The sequence below is a fragment of the Mastigoproctus giganteus genome, chromosome 6 (assembly GCF_048544385.1).
Source record: "Mastigoproctus giganteus isolate SK-2022 chromosome 6, ASM4854438v1, whole genome shotgun sequence".
Taxonomy (NCBI): domain Eukaryota; kingdom Metazoa; phylum Arthropoda; class Arachnida; order Uropygi; family Thelyphonidae; genus Mastigoproctus; species Mastigoproctus giganteus.
Genome location: NC_143580.1, coordinates 205,407,529 through 205,426,634, shown reverse-complemented (window position 1 = coordinate 205,426,634; position 19,106 = coordinate 205,407,529). Strand labels below are relative to the sequence as shown.

At 36.0% G+C, this 19,106-nt stretch overlaps 1 protein-coding gene across 10 annotated transcripts in view; it reads left to right on the top strand.

Annotated features, from left to right (window-relative positions):
* LOC150084898 (uncharacterized) overlaps positions 1–19,106 on the top strand; it is a 437,743-nt gene that overhangs the window by 346,402 nt on the left and 72,235 nt on the right. For all 10 annotated transcript variants that reach the window (XM_090376690.1, XM_090376694.1, XM_090376693.1 and 7 more), the window contains one exon: positions 4,029–4,130. In XM_090376690.1, coding sequence (XP_090232816.1) covers positions 4,029–4,130 — 102 coding nt within the window. The remainder of the gene's footprint in view (positions 1–4,028; positions 4,131–19,106) is intronic.

Here is a 19,106-nt window from a genome sequence, read left to right as displayed (position 1 = left end):
AAAGGTTGTAGAGTGTTGTAGAGCGAATATCATCTTTTAAGGGCACAAAAGGTGATATTGTTATACACGTTGGCACTATTGATATTAAGAGTAGGAGACCGGTGAAATTATTTAACAAATACAAGTCACTGTTGAAAAAAAGGCATGAATTAAGGATGAATTTAAAAGTGTCTGCAAATGTGCCTAGACACAATAGGAGGGAGTATATGATGAGAGCCTTGTCGATTAGATCGACCCTGGAAAGATTGTGCAAGGCTGGGTAGAATTTTTTTCAGCCTAGTCTGTACTTGTTAACAGGAGAGACTGGAGAGACTACAGGGATGGGATACACTCAAATAGAAAGAGTGCAAGAATATTTGCTGATGCTATCGAGGCAGTGTTAGGTGAGTCGGAAAAATGCTAGCTTGGGGGGGAGGATACAAGGACTAATAGATTAACAGTAGCCACTGGCAGAGGTAAAAGTGATTCTTGCACTGCTTCTATTGGAATGAGCAGCAGCCTGGAAAACTAGATGCAGGTTATTTATTCCCAGCAGTCCCAGACACTGCTGGGAGTCATTGTGGTACAAGTAAACACATGAGTTGTGTTACGGTAGCTAAGAATAGGAACAGGTGGATGTATACTAGCGTATACACCAATGCTAGGAGTTTGGTAAATAAATCTGATGAATTTGAGGTATTGCTCAAAACATCAAAAGGAGATATTATTGGGATATTAGACACGTGGTGTCACACAGATATAAGGAATGCAGAACTGGAATTTGTGGAGTACAATGCGTACAGGAAGGATTGACAGGAAAGGAAGGGAGGAGGGGTTATGCTATTAGTTAAGAAACATAAAATCCGAGGAAGTGTCGATATCGCTGGACAGTGCAGTGTCCAGTCAGTTTGGTGTGACATAAGCATTGGGAGATCAAAATTGAAAGTAGGAGTGTGTTATAGGCCTAATGACTCCGATGAGTATAATAAAAAAATTGTACAGGGAAATAGTGGGCCAGTAAATCAGAGAGTATTATAATGGGGGATTTTAATTTCCCAGATATTGACTGGAATTTGTGAGTTGGTCATTCACACAATAGCAAGGCTTTTGTAGATTTATTGGATGATTGTTTTCTACATCAGCATGTTCGGGAGGCAACTAGAGGGAGTAATACTCTTGATCTGATTATCAGTAGTGATTCTTCATACATTAAGAATCTGCAGATAAAGGAACCACTAGGTGGCAGTGATCAGTGTGCTGAAGTGGGATTTACTCAGAGGTAACTACCATCAGGGGTAAAGGGAAGGGAAGCGTTTTTGTTTTCTTAAAGGCAACTACGGTGGTCTGAGTCAGCAACAAGACATTTTAATACACATTAACTGTATTTAGTAATGAAGAATATCTTTATGTACAGACATTTATCCTGTAACAGTGAAATTATATATGCTCTTATTTTGCACAATATTTTTGTAAATAATATACATACAATTGTGCTATGCATATTATGACTTTATCTTAAGAAAAATACATACAGTAATCACCTATTTTCTTCTGCACCTTCTTCCGGCTGATAATTTTGTTTTCAACATTTGTTTGGAGTGAAGAAACCATCGAAAGTCCTTCAGTATCTTCTTCAGCGGCGAAAAACATTTTTAAATGATTGATTTGTATGAGCGCTTCTTCTATTTTCATCGGTGGTTCGTCATTAATATGTTCTTTGACAGAATGACCTCCTTCCATTTCTTCATCCTCATGAGGAACTTCTTGAACAATATCGATGATAATGTCATTGATCTCTAGAGCACCATCTTCTGTAGTGAGGTTCGAGTCTATATCTTTGTACCTAGGGTCACTTGTAGCTGAAGTATCGTACATTATCAATAGATGTTGAAGTTCTTGTTCTTCTTGGTGCTCGACATTGCTGTTCACAACTTCAATTTTTGCGTTTGAGAAACCAGACTTTACAAAACAGTTCACAACAGTTTGTTTTCTAATTGCGTTTACTGAAGAGGAAATCCATTGAATCGCATCTAGGATGCTGATTTTCTTTGCAAGGTCACTCGCACATGTTACATCGTTCATGTTTGCAATGAGAATGAGATGTCTTAAAACACGTTTTCTGTAGTGAAGTTTAAATTTTTTTATTATCCCTTAATCCAAGGGCTGACACTCTGCAGATGTGTTTGGTGGCAGACAAACGATTTGAATGTTGGACAGTTCAATGTGCGGGTGAGATGCAGCATTATCCATGAAAAGAATAATTTTTCTGTTTTGACGAATCATGTTTTGGTTAAAGTGACTTATCCATTCTCTCATGATATCTCGTGTGATCCACGCTTTTTTATTAGACTTCCAGTCAACATTCAAAAGATTCAACTTTATGCCCTTGAAACAACGAGGATTTTGTGGTTTTCCTATAACAAGAGGTTGTTCAAAGTCTCCCAGCATATTTGTACACAATAGTACAGTCAAGCGTTCCTTAGAAATTCCGCCCTGGCACTTTTCGTTTTTTAGACTCATTGTTTTTTCAGGAAGAGCTTTAAAAAACAACCCTGTTTCGTCACAGTTGTAAATATCCTTAGCTTCAAAATCACGACATAACTCTTCCAATTTGACCGTCCACTGTTACAACCCCAGTATCAACAGATCCACCTTCACCACTTATGGTTTTCCAAGAAATTTTATGCCGAGTTTTGAACTTGTCTAGCCATTCCACAGAAGCTTTGAACTCATTTACTCCCACAGATTTCGCAACCTCCAAAGCCTTTTCCCTAATAATAGGCCCATTAATGGGAATTTTTTTAGCACATGCGTGACAATACCCCTCATGCGTAACATTGTCAATTTGAAGTCCAACAGTTTTCGGGAATGATTTTTGAACCTGATCATTTCCGTGTTGCCAAAATTGTTTGAGCAGTTCGTTTTTTTTTCTTTAGGATGTCGCTTACCTGCGTCTTCCCGATTTTGAATTTTGCATCGAGATTGCGAACACTATTTTTTTGCAGATCATACGCATTAATGAGTTTGACTTTATCTTTTAAAGTTAAATGTTTACAAGAAGACATTATGCTCTTCACACGGCACTGAACAAAACTGAAAACTGAAACTCAAAAGACGAAAGGCCGACCAAATTCCCCTCCCCCTGCACACACTGAATTCATCAGAAGTTTTACACATGCCTTAAAATTCTTGAAAAAGGGTTTAGAACTGCGACGTAAACCTTGATAAAATTCAGAGAATCGGAAATAGAAAATAAACACACAATTGAGGAAATACGTGGAAGAAATGTTTCTAGAAAAAGGGCCGTGAGCTCTCCCGCAGTCCGTTATGGGAAGATCAAATTAAGTGCTAATCTAAACTAAACAGTGCAGATTGCCTGTCCGCGTCTGTTATAGAGAATATCCGCTAGACAGAAGCTGCAAACACGTTATAACCAATAGAGGTGAGTTGGAGAATTTGAAAATGTCCGTTGTAGAGAGGTGTCTGTTAAAGAGAGGTGTCCGTTAGAAGTTTCACTGTAAACTAATTTTATAAACAATTTGTATTAATGAGATTATACTATAGATATAACGTATAGAATGAATAAATAATACCAAAACAGTGTATTGTAGATGAGCATACATGCCAAAAAAAAAATTTTTTTTTTTTAACAGACATCCTCTCTCTCTCTCTATGTCATCATATGTATTGAGAAAACACTTCTTACTTAAATTACTGCCCAGAAATGCATGAAATTTATAAATCAGGAAATTACAGCAAGATTTAAGCCTATTTTACTTTGCATTTGGCAGTTATTTCGAATGTCATAGTTATTTCAACTGATGTGGTAGTTAAATTTCTGCTGTCCTTCAAAATACCCAGAAGGACAAACTAGTCTCCAGTGTTACTGATATATTACTATGCCATATAACCTTTGCTATTTTAAATATTGAAAGAGCAATGTAATCTATAAAGTCTTGTAAAATATATATTTCTAGGAAAAGTTAAATTAAATTTTATTACTTGTAAATCAGAAATGCTTTCCATACTACAACGCTTCTTTTATATAGGCAAATAAAAGTGCTCTTGATTTAAGAGACCAATTGGAACATAAGTTAAAAGAAATGGAGGATCTACAGAAAGATCGAACAACCTGTGATGATATTCGAAAGGTAAACAACATTATTTGCAGTGTATGTTTGCAGAGTAACTTTTATGATGAGTATGTATCATTAATCCAACTGCATTTTATTACTGAAATGCAGTTGGCTAACATTATATAAATAATTATTTATTTATTTATTTATTTTTTTTCAGTTACTACTAAAAAAAAATATATAAACCATCCTGATAATCATCAGCCAGTTAAATTCTCAACTCCTATTTCTTATTTACGTATTTTATATGTGGTTTTAGTAAGTTAAAAAGAAACTGCAGGGTATCAAGCTTCTGTGTCTAGGGAGTTGGGAACTCAAGAGATGTTCATATTTACTTTAATAATTTATGCAAAATGAATTTAAAGTATTATGTAAAGATTTTATGATTGTAATGTATAGTTTGGTATTAGCATAGTTTAATGTGAAAGTTTTAAAAATGATTTTTTCCCTTCATTATTAATACTCAGACAGTGACGAGAACATGATTTTGAGTATTACTGCAAAATTTTCAAATTATGTTAATATTTTTAAGTAATTTTAGTACTGTGCAAGTTGTCTTTTAAGGAATTGAAAAAGGCCATTACTTTATTTTAAGGTTTCACTTGCCAATTTATGCTTCTTCATTTGAGGACTTTGCAAAGGAATTATGATTCTCCATAGTGATTTCAGAAGGTGCTACACATTGGCAAAATCCTTAGTCAATTAGCAGACGAGACAATATATACCACCGATTTTTAAGGAATTTTTAGAACTTCTCAAAATACAGTCGGACCTCTCTTTAACGAACTTCCATATAACGAATTTTTCTATTTAGCGAATTTTTTGATTTCCCCCTGGCCCTTACATTGAAAATAATTTCCGTATAACAAAGACAATTTCCATATAACGAACTAATTTTGATAGACCTGGGTACATATTGTCAAGCATGAATTAATACCTAAATCCCTTTAGCTCTTAAAAGCTAAAGGGATTAATTCTTAAGAGCACGAATTAAGAGCTAAAACGTTGCATAATTTTACTGTTGTAAAATCTATAGAACAGAGAAGTCACGCTGGTCAACTGCTATCTATGTATCCACAGCCATTGGCAAAGATTCAAACATATTCACATAGATCGGGATGTTTAAAAAAAAAATAAAAATAAAAAATAATGCTCCAAAATTTGGTATCTCTACCAGTAGTGTGTCAGACATTCTGAAACTGTTTGAGGAAATGGGACCCAGTCAAGCCTGAGGCTTATGCTGCACCAGCCAAAAAAAAATTTCAGAATTACCCTGAGAGAGAGAGAGAGAGAGAGAGAGAGAGAGAGAGAGGTATGATTATATATCGATTATTATATGTAGATGAAGCCATTATTAAGTCGGTGAAGTTGATTCAAGACCAAAACATGCCAATATCAGAGCCATTGATAAAAGAAAAGGCTGTGGAGTACACATCTTTTCTGGGGCATAGAACATTCTGAGCCAGATCTGGTTGGCTGGACAAATTTAAAAAATGCCATGGCTTACTCGAAAAAGTAATTTCTGGTGAAAGTGGAGTTGTAGTGGAAGAAGAAGACCATATCCATTGAAAAGAAACAGTTTAAAAAAATTATGGAGGACTACAAGCCCAAAGACATATTCAACAGTGATGAAACAGTCTTTTTCAAATGTTTGCCAAACAAGACACTTCGAACTTTTAAAGGTGATAAATGCTTAGGTAATGTCTGCATATACAAGATGGTGGCACTGCAGGCGCAAGCCTCTAGCTTTTCCGTCTCTTCGAGCGCAGGTAGTTACACGCAGTGATAAAATAGTAAGGAGAGAATTACAGTCTTAGTTGGTAGAAATATGGTTGGAAATGAAAAACTGAAGCTTTTAAAAATAGGCAAAAGTAAATAACCACGATGTTTCAAAGGAGTAAAATTGTAAAAGAGTTGGACTACAACAAAAAAGCTTAGATAACAAGTGAAATTTTTGAACATTGGATTTTAAATTTTGATAGAAAGATAAAAGAAAACAGAAAAATTGCACTGATTGTCGACAACTGCCCTGCCCATCTTCACTCAGTAATTTCAAAACTTACAAGTGTGAAGCTTGTTTTCTTCCCTCCGCATACCTCTTCTAAACTGCAGCCAATGGACTAAGTCTATGAAATGCCTTGACCAAGAATTCAAGAATATGAAAATGTACCACCAAAGCCACATACTGAAAAAAATTGTACTGAGAATAGAAACCAGCCAACCTATAAATTTGCAGATGTGCATATCAGAGTTGGTTAAAGTGTGGAGTCAAGATGTAACGGAAACAAAGATTAAGAATTGTTTTGCAAAAGCAGGTTTTGCTAAAACGAATTGAGCAACCTTGGGAAGAAATCAAAGTGAGAGGTTTGATCAGTGGAGAAAGTGTTCGTGACAAATTTTTTAGTAGTTGATAATGATATCATAGTAGCTGACTCCAACAATTTGAAGAATATTCAAAGAACTAGTGACAATATCAGCAATGAGTTGGATGAAAATGTGGGCAATATTAAATCTACCGAATATCAAATGTTGGCAGCATTTGAAATTTTGCTTCGAGGCCTTCAGTGTGAACAAAATGTGCCAGAACATATATCTGAGTGTTTAAACAAATGCAAACATTTTTATCAACAGTGGACAGTAAATTCCAGTGTGCAACAAAAAAAATAAACAAATATTTTATGAAATAATTCTTAAAAGTTTACTAATATATTCTGCGCCATAATGTACGTTGTCATTTTTAATATATATGTTTTAATAAACTAATTGTTAAGAATATTAGAAAATTTATTCATTCCCACTTATTTCTGATTTATTTTCCATCTTTTACTATATTTCTGAATGTTGAATTACAGTATTTTTCATTGTTGAAAAAGTCATATTTCTCTATGATGAAATTTCTGTTTAACAGTTTTTCAAGCAAACAATCTATTTCATTATATAGAGATCTGACTGTATATTGTACATACTGAGATAAAAAACAAAACAGACCTTTCCAACTGTACAAATATTTTTAGAATTGAATACAAGGCAGCTTTGTGTAATCATCACATGATTCACTGAATAGCAATAGAGTAACCTGTTAATAGGTTATTCTACTGCTATTCAGTGAAATCGCTATTCAGTCAAATTGCTCTTATAATGGGGGATTTTAATTTCCCAGATATCAACTGGAATTTGTGGGTAGGTTACTCACACACTAGCAAGGCTTTTGCGGATTTATTGGATGATTGTTTTCTACAGCAGCATGTTTGGGAGGCAACTAGAGGAAGTAATACTGTTGATCTGATTATCAGTAGTGATTCCTCATGCATTAAGAATCTGCAGATAAAGGAACCACTAGGTGACAGTGATCACAGTGTGCTGAAGTGGGATTTACTCAAAGAGGTAACTGCTATTAGGGGTAAAGGGAAGGGTTTTTGCTTTTTTAAAGGCGACTACAGGAGTCTGAGACAGTATTTAAATTCTATATGGTGGGACAAACTAATGATGTTACCAACAGAAAATTCTAAATGGGGGAAGCATTCAAAGAATTAATCTTGGAAGCTACTAGGCTTTTCATACCAACTAAGAAATATTGTTCAAGGTTTAGGCCTGAATGGTTGTCAGATGAACTAATGAGACATGTGGCAGAGAAGAAAAATTCATGGGATACGTATAAATTAACAGGTGACATGGAAGCCTATGATAGATATAAGCAGGTCTGTAACCAAGTCACAAAGGTGGTTAGGCAGGCAAAGGCAGATTACGAGAAAAACAGCAAAGAGTTCTTCACTTATGCAAACTCTGGAAGGAAGGGAATGAATCAGATTGGTCTACTGGATATCGATGGTTCACCTGTTGATGATCCTGCTCAGGTAGCTAACAAACTAAATGAGTATTTTGCATCTACATTTGCACATGAGGAGCTATGCAGGGAGGAGAATGCCAGCGGTGCATTAAACTCTGGCAGTGAGCTAGATGATTTTGTAATAACTGAGAACAAAGTAGAGGAGAAATTGTTGAAGATAAACATAAGAAATGCACCTGGGGTGAATGGGATCTATCCCGTTATATTAAAGGAGGCAGCAAAGGAAGTAAGCAAACCCTTAGCCATAGAAATTTAAAAGCAAAAGCAAACAAACCCAGATTACTGTTTTTTTTTAATGTGAGATACATGAAATCTAGATGCTGCAGAAGAAAGTTGAAGGTGAAGATATTCTGCAACAGAGAAAACGTTCTTGTTTGATTGGGTTTATCAGTGATGAAGAGGAAGAAAATTAAATGAACATACATTATCTGACATATATAGGGTGATTCACTACCAGTGCGACAAACGTGCAGGAGGTGTAGGGGCACAAAGACGAATCAGAATCACATAGCATTGCAGGGTCCGAAATGCCTTTGTCGTGCGGTAGAGGACGTTGAACGGGAAGTCATGTGAACAGCGATCCCGCTGGAAGTCAGCATTTGCAAACCATTTCTGTTGAAGAAACCAAGTAGCAAAAGTCCTCCGGAGTGGATAATCTTCAGGCTCCAATGATTGGACGCGTTGCAGATGGTATGAACTCATTTGGTTTGGTGACAGTATCCTCCATACAGTGGATTGGGAAATACCCAATCGTTGGCCTATCGTTCGAGTACTCATACTCGGATTGCCTTCTGCAAGATGTAGGACATTCTCCTCATTGTCTGGCATCCTCGTCGTTCGCTCTTGATTCATGGTACCTCTCGTGAAACAACCAGCCTCACATATAACCTTCTGTGCACACGTGCGAAAATCGTATGATGAGGAGCACGCCTGTGTGGGGAAATGTTTCTGGTACAAGCGCAGAGCGGCGCGCCTGTGGACTGTAACGGGCGCACGTAGCTCCATACGCGAGGTGCATGTCGGCCAGTTCAACGCTTGAATACTCGTCCATCCTACTGCCTCCGGAACCGCGCTTGAATACTCGTCCATCCTACTGCCTCCGGAACCGGTTCGCAAATGCTGACTTCCAGCGGGTTCGCTGTTCACGCGACCTCCCGTTCAACATCCTCTACCGCATGACTAAGGCATTTCGGACCCTGCAATGCAATGCTATGTGATTCCGATTCGTCTTTGTGCTCCCCCTACACCTCCTGCAAATTTGTCGCACTGGTAGTGAATCACCCTGTATGTATCACAGTTTGTTCAATTATTTTTAATTAAAATTAAGTTTATGATAGTTTTAAAAAAAGATGTATTTTTATTAGCTTTTGGAACGTAACTCCCCTTTTTGTACTGGTTCTTAGTCCCATATAACACGGTTTCGCACTACACAAGTTTTTAAAAGAACCTAACTACCATTTTATACGAGGGTTAACTGTAATGTAATATTCTGGTTTGCAGTAAGGTATATGATTTAAATCACCGTTGCTTTAAATGGAAAGTTAACTGATAATCAGAGAGCAAAGTTGTAAGGTCTTAATTTAAGTTGGTTGTTTGACTTTAATATTAATTTTTGAACTTCTGACCTTTTCAGTATATGTACTGGAACTTCTGACCTTTTCAGTGTGTGTGTGTGTGTGTGTGTGTGTGTGTGTGTGTGTTTGATGCAGAGATCAGGCAGATTGTTATATTGGAGAAAACAATCCCTGTTGCATCATTTATTGTGTTATTTTCACACATCTTCCCACATATATTATGGAACATCTTTATAGAAATATTGATTCATAGTTTGCCCCTGGGATGAATTCTGTCAAAACATTGAAACAAATCATTGTGCTTTGTACAGTCAGTCCTCATATAACACACGTTTACACTACACAAATTCGATCATATGATTTATAAATAGGGAATTGATGTCACATTTAACACGAACCGAATTCACTTATGCACGATTCAGCTTTGGTTTACAAGAAATGGCAGTCAAACGCAGCGGAATCACAGCTGAATGCAACGCTCACTGCATTGCTTACTACATGTGCCCCACTTTGTTTCTGTGTGAAAAGCATCTAAGGTAAAGAAAGCCCCAGGGGCTCACATCTAGTGAGTATAGGCTTGGCACACCCTTCTTGGTGATTCCCTTCTACTTTTGACTCTCTCTCTCTCTTTCTCTCTCTCTCTCTCTCTCTCTCTCAGGGTAACTTGGGGAATATTTTTTTTTTTTTGGCTGGTGCAGCATAAGCCTCAGGCTTCCTCGCACCATGTAGCTAATAATAATAATAAGCCAGCATGGGAAACTTGTCTGACAAACTGGTTTGCCTACCGCAGTTTCTCCCTGCATTCTTGGTAAACAGATGGTGTGTGTTATCAGTAGTGGCAGTAGAATTTGAAAACGATATATTGATTGACATGTCAGCGTGACAGACGAAGTTAGGAAACCATCAGCAGTTATGTTATTTCCTAACCTAACCTATAAGGTTTGGTTAGAAAATAACATAACTGCTGAGAACAATTAGAATGTTATTTCCTAACTTAACCTTTAAGGTTAAGTTAGGAAATAACATTAGGACTGTTACTTTATTTTAGGTTTGTACTTGAAAATTTATGCTCCTTCATTTGCAAGGACCTTGGAAAGGAATAATGATTTTCCATAGTGATTTCAGGAAGCCCTGCTACATATTAACAAAATTCTTAGTTAATCACAGATGAGGTAACATTTACTACCAAATGAGGCACATTTGGTGGCAATCTGTTGCACATTCAAACCTTGCTTTGGCATATAAGATTCTCACCTCATTATCTAAATCGTATTTAGTTAAATGTTTTTGTGAGTAAGTTCTTTAATTTCTATTGCATTTCTATATATTTTGTATAAGGATGAATATCTTGAATCTTCAGCATTGTCAGCCAAAAGCCTTCCAATTTTGAACTTTGAAAACCACTCAAATGTTTTGAGTCCTACCTATTCTTTCCCCTCCAGAAGAAAATTTTAGCTTTTCATAGATTTTTGCAGCAGCTTTATCTAATTTGAAACAGAACTTTATGTACTTTGTTCTTTAACACTTGTCATTTTTTTAAAAAACAAATTACAGAGCACAGTACACATGTTATTGTTAGTTCTTTCCAATTGCTACAGTGAATTAACTACATGGTTATGGCAATAAGTTTCAATGCATAAGCTCTGCTACCATTTGAAGATATCATATTTCTTCAAATTGAAGCCATATTTCTTCTTATACATGACCATGCCAATGATGTAGTCAATTTTAGTTTTAATAAATAGCAAATGATTCAGCAGATTGTATTCTACCACGACCTAGTGAATGAACTCTGTGCTACTACTAGCCTCAGAATTTTTTGAGCATACCTGGTATTGTCCAGTATGACCATTTTTATATATGTTTACATTCTAAAAATAATTGATCTGTCTTTACAAATTATGATTATACAAATTATGATCTTATTCCAATCACATAGCTCTCTGAGGAGTGTTATGGCCACCAACAATTTTCTCCAACTGCACGATCTTGTGCTCTATGAGCGACATCGCAAACTGTCATACCCAGAAGGTCACTGATCCCATGCTTCCACCTAGTTTGCAGGTGGTCTTTCTCTGCTCTTCTTCCCCTCAATTTTTCCTCCCATTATATTCTTCAACAGAAAATTATCCTTCCTTCCTTGCTATGTGTCCAAAAAATTTGAGTTTTCTTCTGTTGATGCTATGAAGAAGAATTTTATTCGATACCCACTCATTTGTTTTTCGATCAAGGTATGAAATACACAGTATTCTCCTGTAACACCACATTTTTCTTCCTGTCAACTCTTTTCAGATTCCATCCTTCACATCCGTATGTGGCAACTGGAAAAATTATCGAATCAATGTTTCTCAGTTTCGTCTTTAGGGGCAGATCGCTCCATAATTTCATCAGATGAGTGACTAACATTTTAGCAATTGCCTCTCTTCTCTTTACATCATTTGAGCAGTCACCGTTTTTATTTATTCTTGATCCTAAGTAATCATATTCATCAACTTCTTTGATATCTTACCCGTTAACCTTCACTTTGCTGGAACTGAAATTATCACTAATCACTATAATTTTATTTTTACTCACATTCAGAAACAGTCGTTTTTCTTACTTGCTTCACATACTCTCCACAGACTTTCTTTCTGATCATCCTTGGAATTCCAAATTAGCATAGTATCATCTGCATAATGAAGGTTGTTTATCTTCAGTCCTCCAATCTTGATGCCAGTGTCTAAATCTTCAAAAGCTTGATGCATGATATCTTCAGCATAAAGATTAAAAAGGTGAGGTGATAAAATGCAGCCTTGCAATGACACCTTTACCGATTTTGAAAAAGTCTATTTCACATGTTGGTTCTTACAATTCCTTCCTGTACCTGGTATAGTAGCTTAATCGACTGAATTATGTGGATTGGGAATCCCATATTAGTCATCATTTTCCAGAGTTTCTTGTGTCGAACACAATCAAATGCTTTTGAATAATCAATAAAACACAAAATGACTGGAACTTTGAATTCTTTGCATTTTTCAACAATCAGACGTAGACTTAAGATCTGATCTCTGGTTCCTCTGCCCTTTCTGAAACCTTCTTGTTCTTCTGGCATTTCTTCTTCAAGTTTTTCTGGAAATTCTGTGTAGTATGATTTTAAGAATAATTTTGCTAGCATGAGAAATTAGGTTAATAGTCCTATATTTTGAACAAACTTTCAGATCTCCTTTTTTTTTTTTTTGGGAAGGAAATGAACATTGAGTTCTTCCAATCTGATGGCCACTGTCCCATTTTCCAAATCTTTACAATCATTTTATATAAAAACTCAGTGCACTTTACATCTGCAGCTTTAATCAATTCTGCTGGGATTTCATCAACTCCAGGTGACTTGCCACATGGCAGTTCCTCTGATGGCTTCTTCGACTTCTTCTTTCAGTGGAACTGGTTCCTCCTCACACTCTTGAAAACAGGATGGCAGATCATTAGTGTCAGCAGGTGCTATGAAGAGCTGCTTACAGTATTCTTTCCACCTTCCTTTAATTGTGATCTACTCTGTTAAAATTTTGCCCTTGGAGTTCTTAATTACATTAAGTTTTGGACAGAACTTTTGTCTTAAGGACTTAAGACAAAAAACATTAAAAATTTGCTGTCTTCTTAGTGTTGTTTCATTTGTTCTGGTATTCAGTTTCTTTGCACTTTTGATTGATATAATCCTGTTTGTCCTGGCTTAAACAGTGCTTGATGACTGCTTAGTTTCTGATACTTTTCGTTTCCTTGGACACTCTGGGCTTTTGCAATTCTTGTGTTTAATAAGTTTAAAAGTGGCTTCCTAATCTTTTTCCTTTCTCTAATGTATGTTTGCTGAATCCTTAATAATGCTTTTTGTGTTTTCCCAAATATCCTCAGGCAGCATTTCTTCATCCAATTTTAATAGAGCTTGAAAACAATTGCTTGTTTCAATTATATAATCATTGGGAATATCATCCAGAGAGTAAGTAAATAAATAAGTGAATCTGTCAAATAAAACATTCTATTGCAGGTAAATTTCTGGATGGAAACTTTTTATTGCAGTTAAATTTCTGGATACAAACTTAAATTGCAGTTAAATTTCTATTAACTGTCATGATTATGCATATATGCATATGTTTTTTTAACGTGATCCATATATATATATATATATATATATATATATATATATATATATATATATTTTTTTTTTTTTTTTTTTTTTTTTTTTGAAGGTTGATTCAAAGCAGTATCAAAAAATTACATTTGTATGTGCACAAAGTGTCTTGAAACTCTAAAGTGGTACGCTGTCATCTGTTAATTGTTACCTTGCTAACTTTTTGGATTTACTGCGGAGAGTCTGTCTCTTTGGCTTTGGCTTTTTTGATTCTTTATCTATCTTTTTCACAGAAAAATAGTAAAACTGCAGCTTTACTGTTAAATTCAGAATTTTTAAAAATATTCTATGAATTTTTGCTTATTTTTGGTAACAAATTGGCTGTCAGGCATGCTAGTCTATGTTGCAGAAAGTATTTGGAAAACATGTAAATTGTTTTTTTAATTTCAAGTGACAGGAAATGGGATATATGAGAACAGATAATGGGAAATTGGAACAAATACGCATAAGGACAACTTGCACTACAAAGAAATGCAAAAATAGATTCATCATTTCACAGCTTCGATTATTCTATCATATGAGTGAAATGTTTATTCACATCATTTACCACAGAATCTCTTTTTGGTTGTGCTAATCATGTAGGTATATTATTCAGAAATGTTTCCGAAAAGTAAAATTAGCAAAAATATATGGTTGTGCAAGAACAAAAACTGCAGTAATTGCTAGGGAAATTGTACAGAGGAAAAGAAGAGGTAGTGATGGCCAGAAAAATGTGCCATTTTCAGTTGCTACAGGTGGCAGCAAATCCAAGTATTGTAGTTACCTTTCATAATAATAATAATAATAATAAAAAAATGAGTTGAAATAAATTTGGTCAGTACCAGCACTGTAATGTAACTCTTCAGGGTACAACAATGAGAAACTTGAAGTGAGTATGAAGATGTCCAATGTCATGCCCTATAGAGCAACCTTATCTTGGTAAGAATACCCCTCTGTTTCCCTCACTAAATTCATTGCTTTTCTCTGTACCCACTAAAACAGATTCCTTCCTAAAATGAAGCTTCTAGACCTGTATTCAGTATTCAAGGCCTAATCATATACAATGGAATAATCACCTACTTATCCCTGCTAGCAAAATTCCTGTACATCATTGACAAAACTGCATGAGCTGTTCTAGCATCCTATTAACACTGTTCAGAGAATGTTATGACTGACCATAACCCCAAGTCTTCTTTGCTTTCTACTAACTTGAGTTCGATAACCACATAGTTGGCATTCCCTGATTACTATCAATAACCCAACAGTGGTCACACCCCAAAAGGTTGGAGTGGGAATTTTGCAGAACTTGACAGGTGGCCAACTTTGATTTTTATTTATGGAAAAAGTTTAATATTTTTGAATTCTGCTTGCACTGTACCAGTATATCATCTTTTCTTAATAGATTTCAGTATATACCTATTTTATTTAAAGTTTTCATTTTTAATAAAAATTTAAATATTTAAAAACTGCAATGTTTTTCACACATACTGCTATTTAAAAAAAAATGTTATTTCGGTTGAAAATGAAACAGTCGGAGTCATGAAACATAAGCATGGAATAAAGTCACTTCCATTTCTTAGTGCAGAAAACTGTTGAGTGCAAAATTTGAAAATTATGCATGCACTGCATGTGTAAGCAGAAATTTCCAGAAACTTTTTTCTGGAAATATCTGCTTACACATGTAAAATAAAATACATAAAAAAAAATACTATCATAAAATATAAACATGATTATAATAATCACCTCCATTTTTCAATGCAGAAAACCATTAGGAGCATGGTATTTGAAAATTATGTCCACACACTTTCAATTAGAATTCTCTGTCTGGTATACGTTTCGGATGTCAGCAGACTCCAATATGTATTCAGTAATATTTCTTAATTCAAAATATTTTTATATTAAAAGATTGAGTTATTTTTATATTTATTTTATTTTATATTTATATTATTTTATATCAAAAGAAAGAGATTATAAAAAAAAAATTGAAAACTATAGTGCTGTTTATTTATTCACTTCACAAAAGTTATTACAAGAAGGGTTGCAGGGGAAAAATCCTTTTGAGAGCTTTAATGTGTTTTCCAATTACATATTTTCACCAATTACTCATCAAAACCTCTAAACCGTTCCTCCCAAGTATCGTGCTACATTAGCATTAGTAGAGGCATTTGATGCAAGAAAGCAAACCTATGCAGCATCAGCCAAAAAAAAAAAAAAAAATAAATAAATAAATAAAAAATAACCACTTCCACTTCCCCCTCTGTTCGTCTGAAATACCTGTCCAGCTGAGCCTTAAACTTATTTAGGCTATCAACTTCCACAACAAGGGATGGAAGTCTGTTCCACCAACCAACCACCCACCCACTGGCTAAAGGCAAATTTCCTCACGTCTATCCTACATCCATCTTTCCTCAATTTGAATTTATGCCCTCTCAGGTGATATTCTGAGCAAGAGGAAGAATCCCATCAGCATTGAGCATGCTCAAAACCATTCAAGGCTTTATACACCTCTATCAGATCACCTCGCTGGTGCCTAGTCTCCAGACACTGTAATTTGCAAAACGTAAGCCTTTCTTCGTAAGAGCACCCCTTTGTTCCATTCACTAATCTTGTTGCCCTTCTCTGTACTCGTTCCAGCATCTCTACATCCTTCTTGAAATGAGGCCTCCAGACCTGTATACAGTACTCAAGGTGTGGCATGACTATTGTCTTATACAAGGGAATAATCACCTCCTTATCCCTGCTAGAAAAATTCCTATATATCATCGACAATACACCATGAGCTACTCTTGCAGCCCATCTGCACTGCTCAGAAAACTTCATATCTGCCTGCACAACCACCCCCAGGTCCCTTTCATTCTCTACCACTGGCAGTGTAGTACCACAGAGTTGATATGTTAATCTGGGGTTGCTGTTTCCCATATGTAGTACTTTACATTTGTCAATGTTAAACTTCATTTCCCACCTCTCAGCCCATCTGCTCAACCTTTGCAGATCCTGTTGCAGTAGCATAGTGTCAGTAGTGTCCTTGACAACCCTGCCAACCTTCGTATCGTCTGCAAACTTGGACATTAAGCTTGATATACCATCATCAATATCATTTATAAATACATAAAACAATGGACCCAATACTGAACCCTGAGGGACTCCACTAATAACGTTAGTCCACGATTAGTATTAGTAACGGCCGCATGGTGCAAGAAAGCCTATGGCTTATGCTGCACCAGCCAAAAAAAAAATAAAAAATAAATTAAAAAAAATAAATCCGAACAAAACAATGATAAAAACAAAAAAATAAAAATAAATAACTAAATAATAATAATTAATAAAATAAAAAATAAATAAAAAGGAAATTAAACCTATCATCCTATGTGCTTCCCTTACCCGAAAGTACTATCCAGATGACCTTTGAATTTCCCCAAACTCTCGGCCTCTACCACCCACGAAGGCAACTTATTCCAGTAATTTATAACTCGCTGGCTAAAATAGAACTTCCTGCAATCCAATCTAAACATTTCCCCCCGTAACTTGAATTTATGTCCCCTAGTTCTAGCATCATTTATAATCTTGAAAATTTTGTCCTCATTCATTTTACTGATGCCTCTCAGAGCCTTAAACACCTCAATCAAATCTCCTCTAAGGTGTCTAGTTTCCAAACTCTGCAACCCACATATTCGAAGTCTTTCTTCATAAGGACGCCCTTTTGCCGATCTCACCAGGCGAGTTACCCTTCTTTGCACCCTTTCAAGAAGCTCTATGTCTTTCTTCAGGTGCGGTCTCCATACTTGAACACAGTATTCCAAGTGTGGTCTAACATAAGCCTTATATAATGGGATTATCACGTCCCTATCTCTACTTGCAAAAGTTCGATAGATCATTGATAGGACACCATGGGCCTTCCTTGCAACCTGTTTACAATGCTCAGAGAATTTCATATCTGACCGTATCGTAACACCCAAGTCCCTTTCCTCCAGTACTGGCTTTAGTTGAACTCCACCAAGTGAATAGGTTTTTTTGGGATTACTGTTTCCCAGGTGTAATACCTTACACTTTGTTGGATTAAAGCACAGCTGCCATTTTTCTGACCATTCCTGAAGTCTATCTAGGTCTCTCTGAAGAAGCTCAGCTTGACAGTGATCATTAACTACTCTCCCAATTTTAACATCATCTGCAAATTTAGACATCACGCCCTCTATCCCTTCATCAATGTCGTTTATGAAAATTAAAAACAACAGTGGTCCTAATACTGATCCTTGGGGAACCCCACTTCTTACATCAACCCAATCTGAGGAATAGCCATTTATCACAACCCTCTGCCTCCTGCCCTGAAGCCATCCTTCTATCCATCTAAGGATTTTCCCAGTGATTCCAACCTGTTCCAGCTTATAAAGCAACCGCTCATGTGGGACTGAGTCAAAAGCTTTGCTGAAATCTAAATAAATAATGTCGAAATTATTCCCTAAATCCAGCTCGTGAGTGACCCTTTCGAAATAGCGAACCAGATTTGTTAAACATGATTTTCCCTTTACGAAACCATGCTGAGTATCCTTGAGAATTTCAATTCGATCCAAATGATCCTGAATTCCACCCTTGATCATTGCCTCCATGATTTTCCCTACTACTGAAGTCAGACTGACAGGTCGATAATTTCCAACTTCACTTTTAGAGCCACCCTTATGTATGGGAGATACATTTGCACTTTTCCAATCCAAGGGAATCTCCCCAGAGTCTAATGATGCTCGCATAATTAGCCTCAATGGTTCAATGCACTCGCTTGCCGCCTCTCTTAAGATTATAGGGTATATTCCATCAACTCCAGGAGCCTTACTGGTCTGTAGGCTCGAAAGTTTTTTCATTAAATAATCTTGCGAAATTTCAATATCATTAATTACATATTTTTTAACTTCGCTCCCACAATTTCCCTTTGCCACAAAAGGCTTTTCATTTGTAAATATCGATGCAAAATAACTGTTGAGTTCATCTGCAACGGCAGCTGGTGTATTTATTACTATCCCCTTTCCCTTACATAAAGGTCCGATCTGGTTTGTCCTGCTCTTCTTGGCATTTATATATGTGAAGAATTCTTTATCCCCCCTCTTTGCTCTGTTTGCTAGTGATTTCTCATAAACTGCCTTTGCCTGTCGAACCTTTTCTGTGGCTCTATTACACATCACCTTGTAGCTGTTATAGGCTTCAGTACTTTTTATTGTTCTGTAACCTTTCCATGCCACCTTTTTCTGCTCAAGTAATGCGGCAACTTCACTAGTCATCCAACTTGGAACCCTCCTCATGGAGTATTTTTTTAATGGTATATACGCATTCAAGGCATCTGTGATTAATATTTTAAAAGCGTACCACATTTCAATCGTATTCATTCTCTGCGCGATATCTACCCAGTTAATAGAGGCCATGTAGTACCTTAAGGCATCGTAATT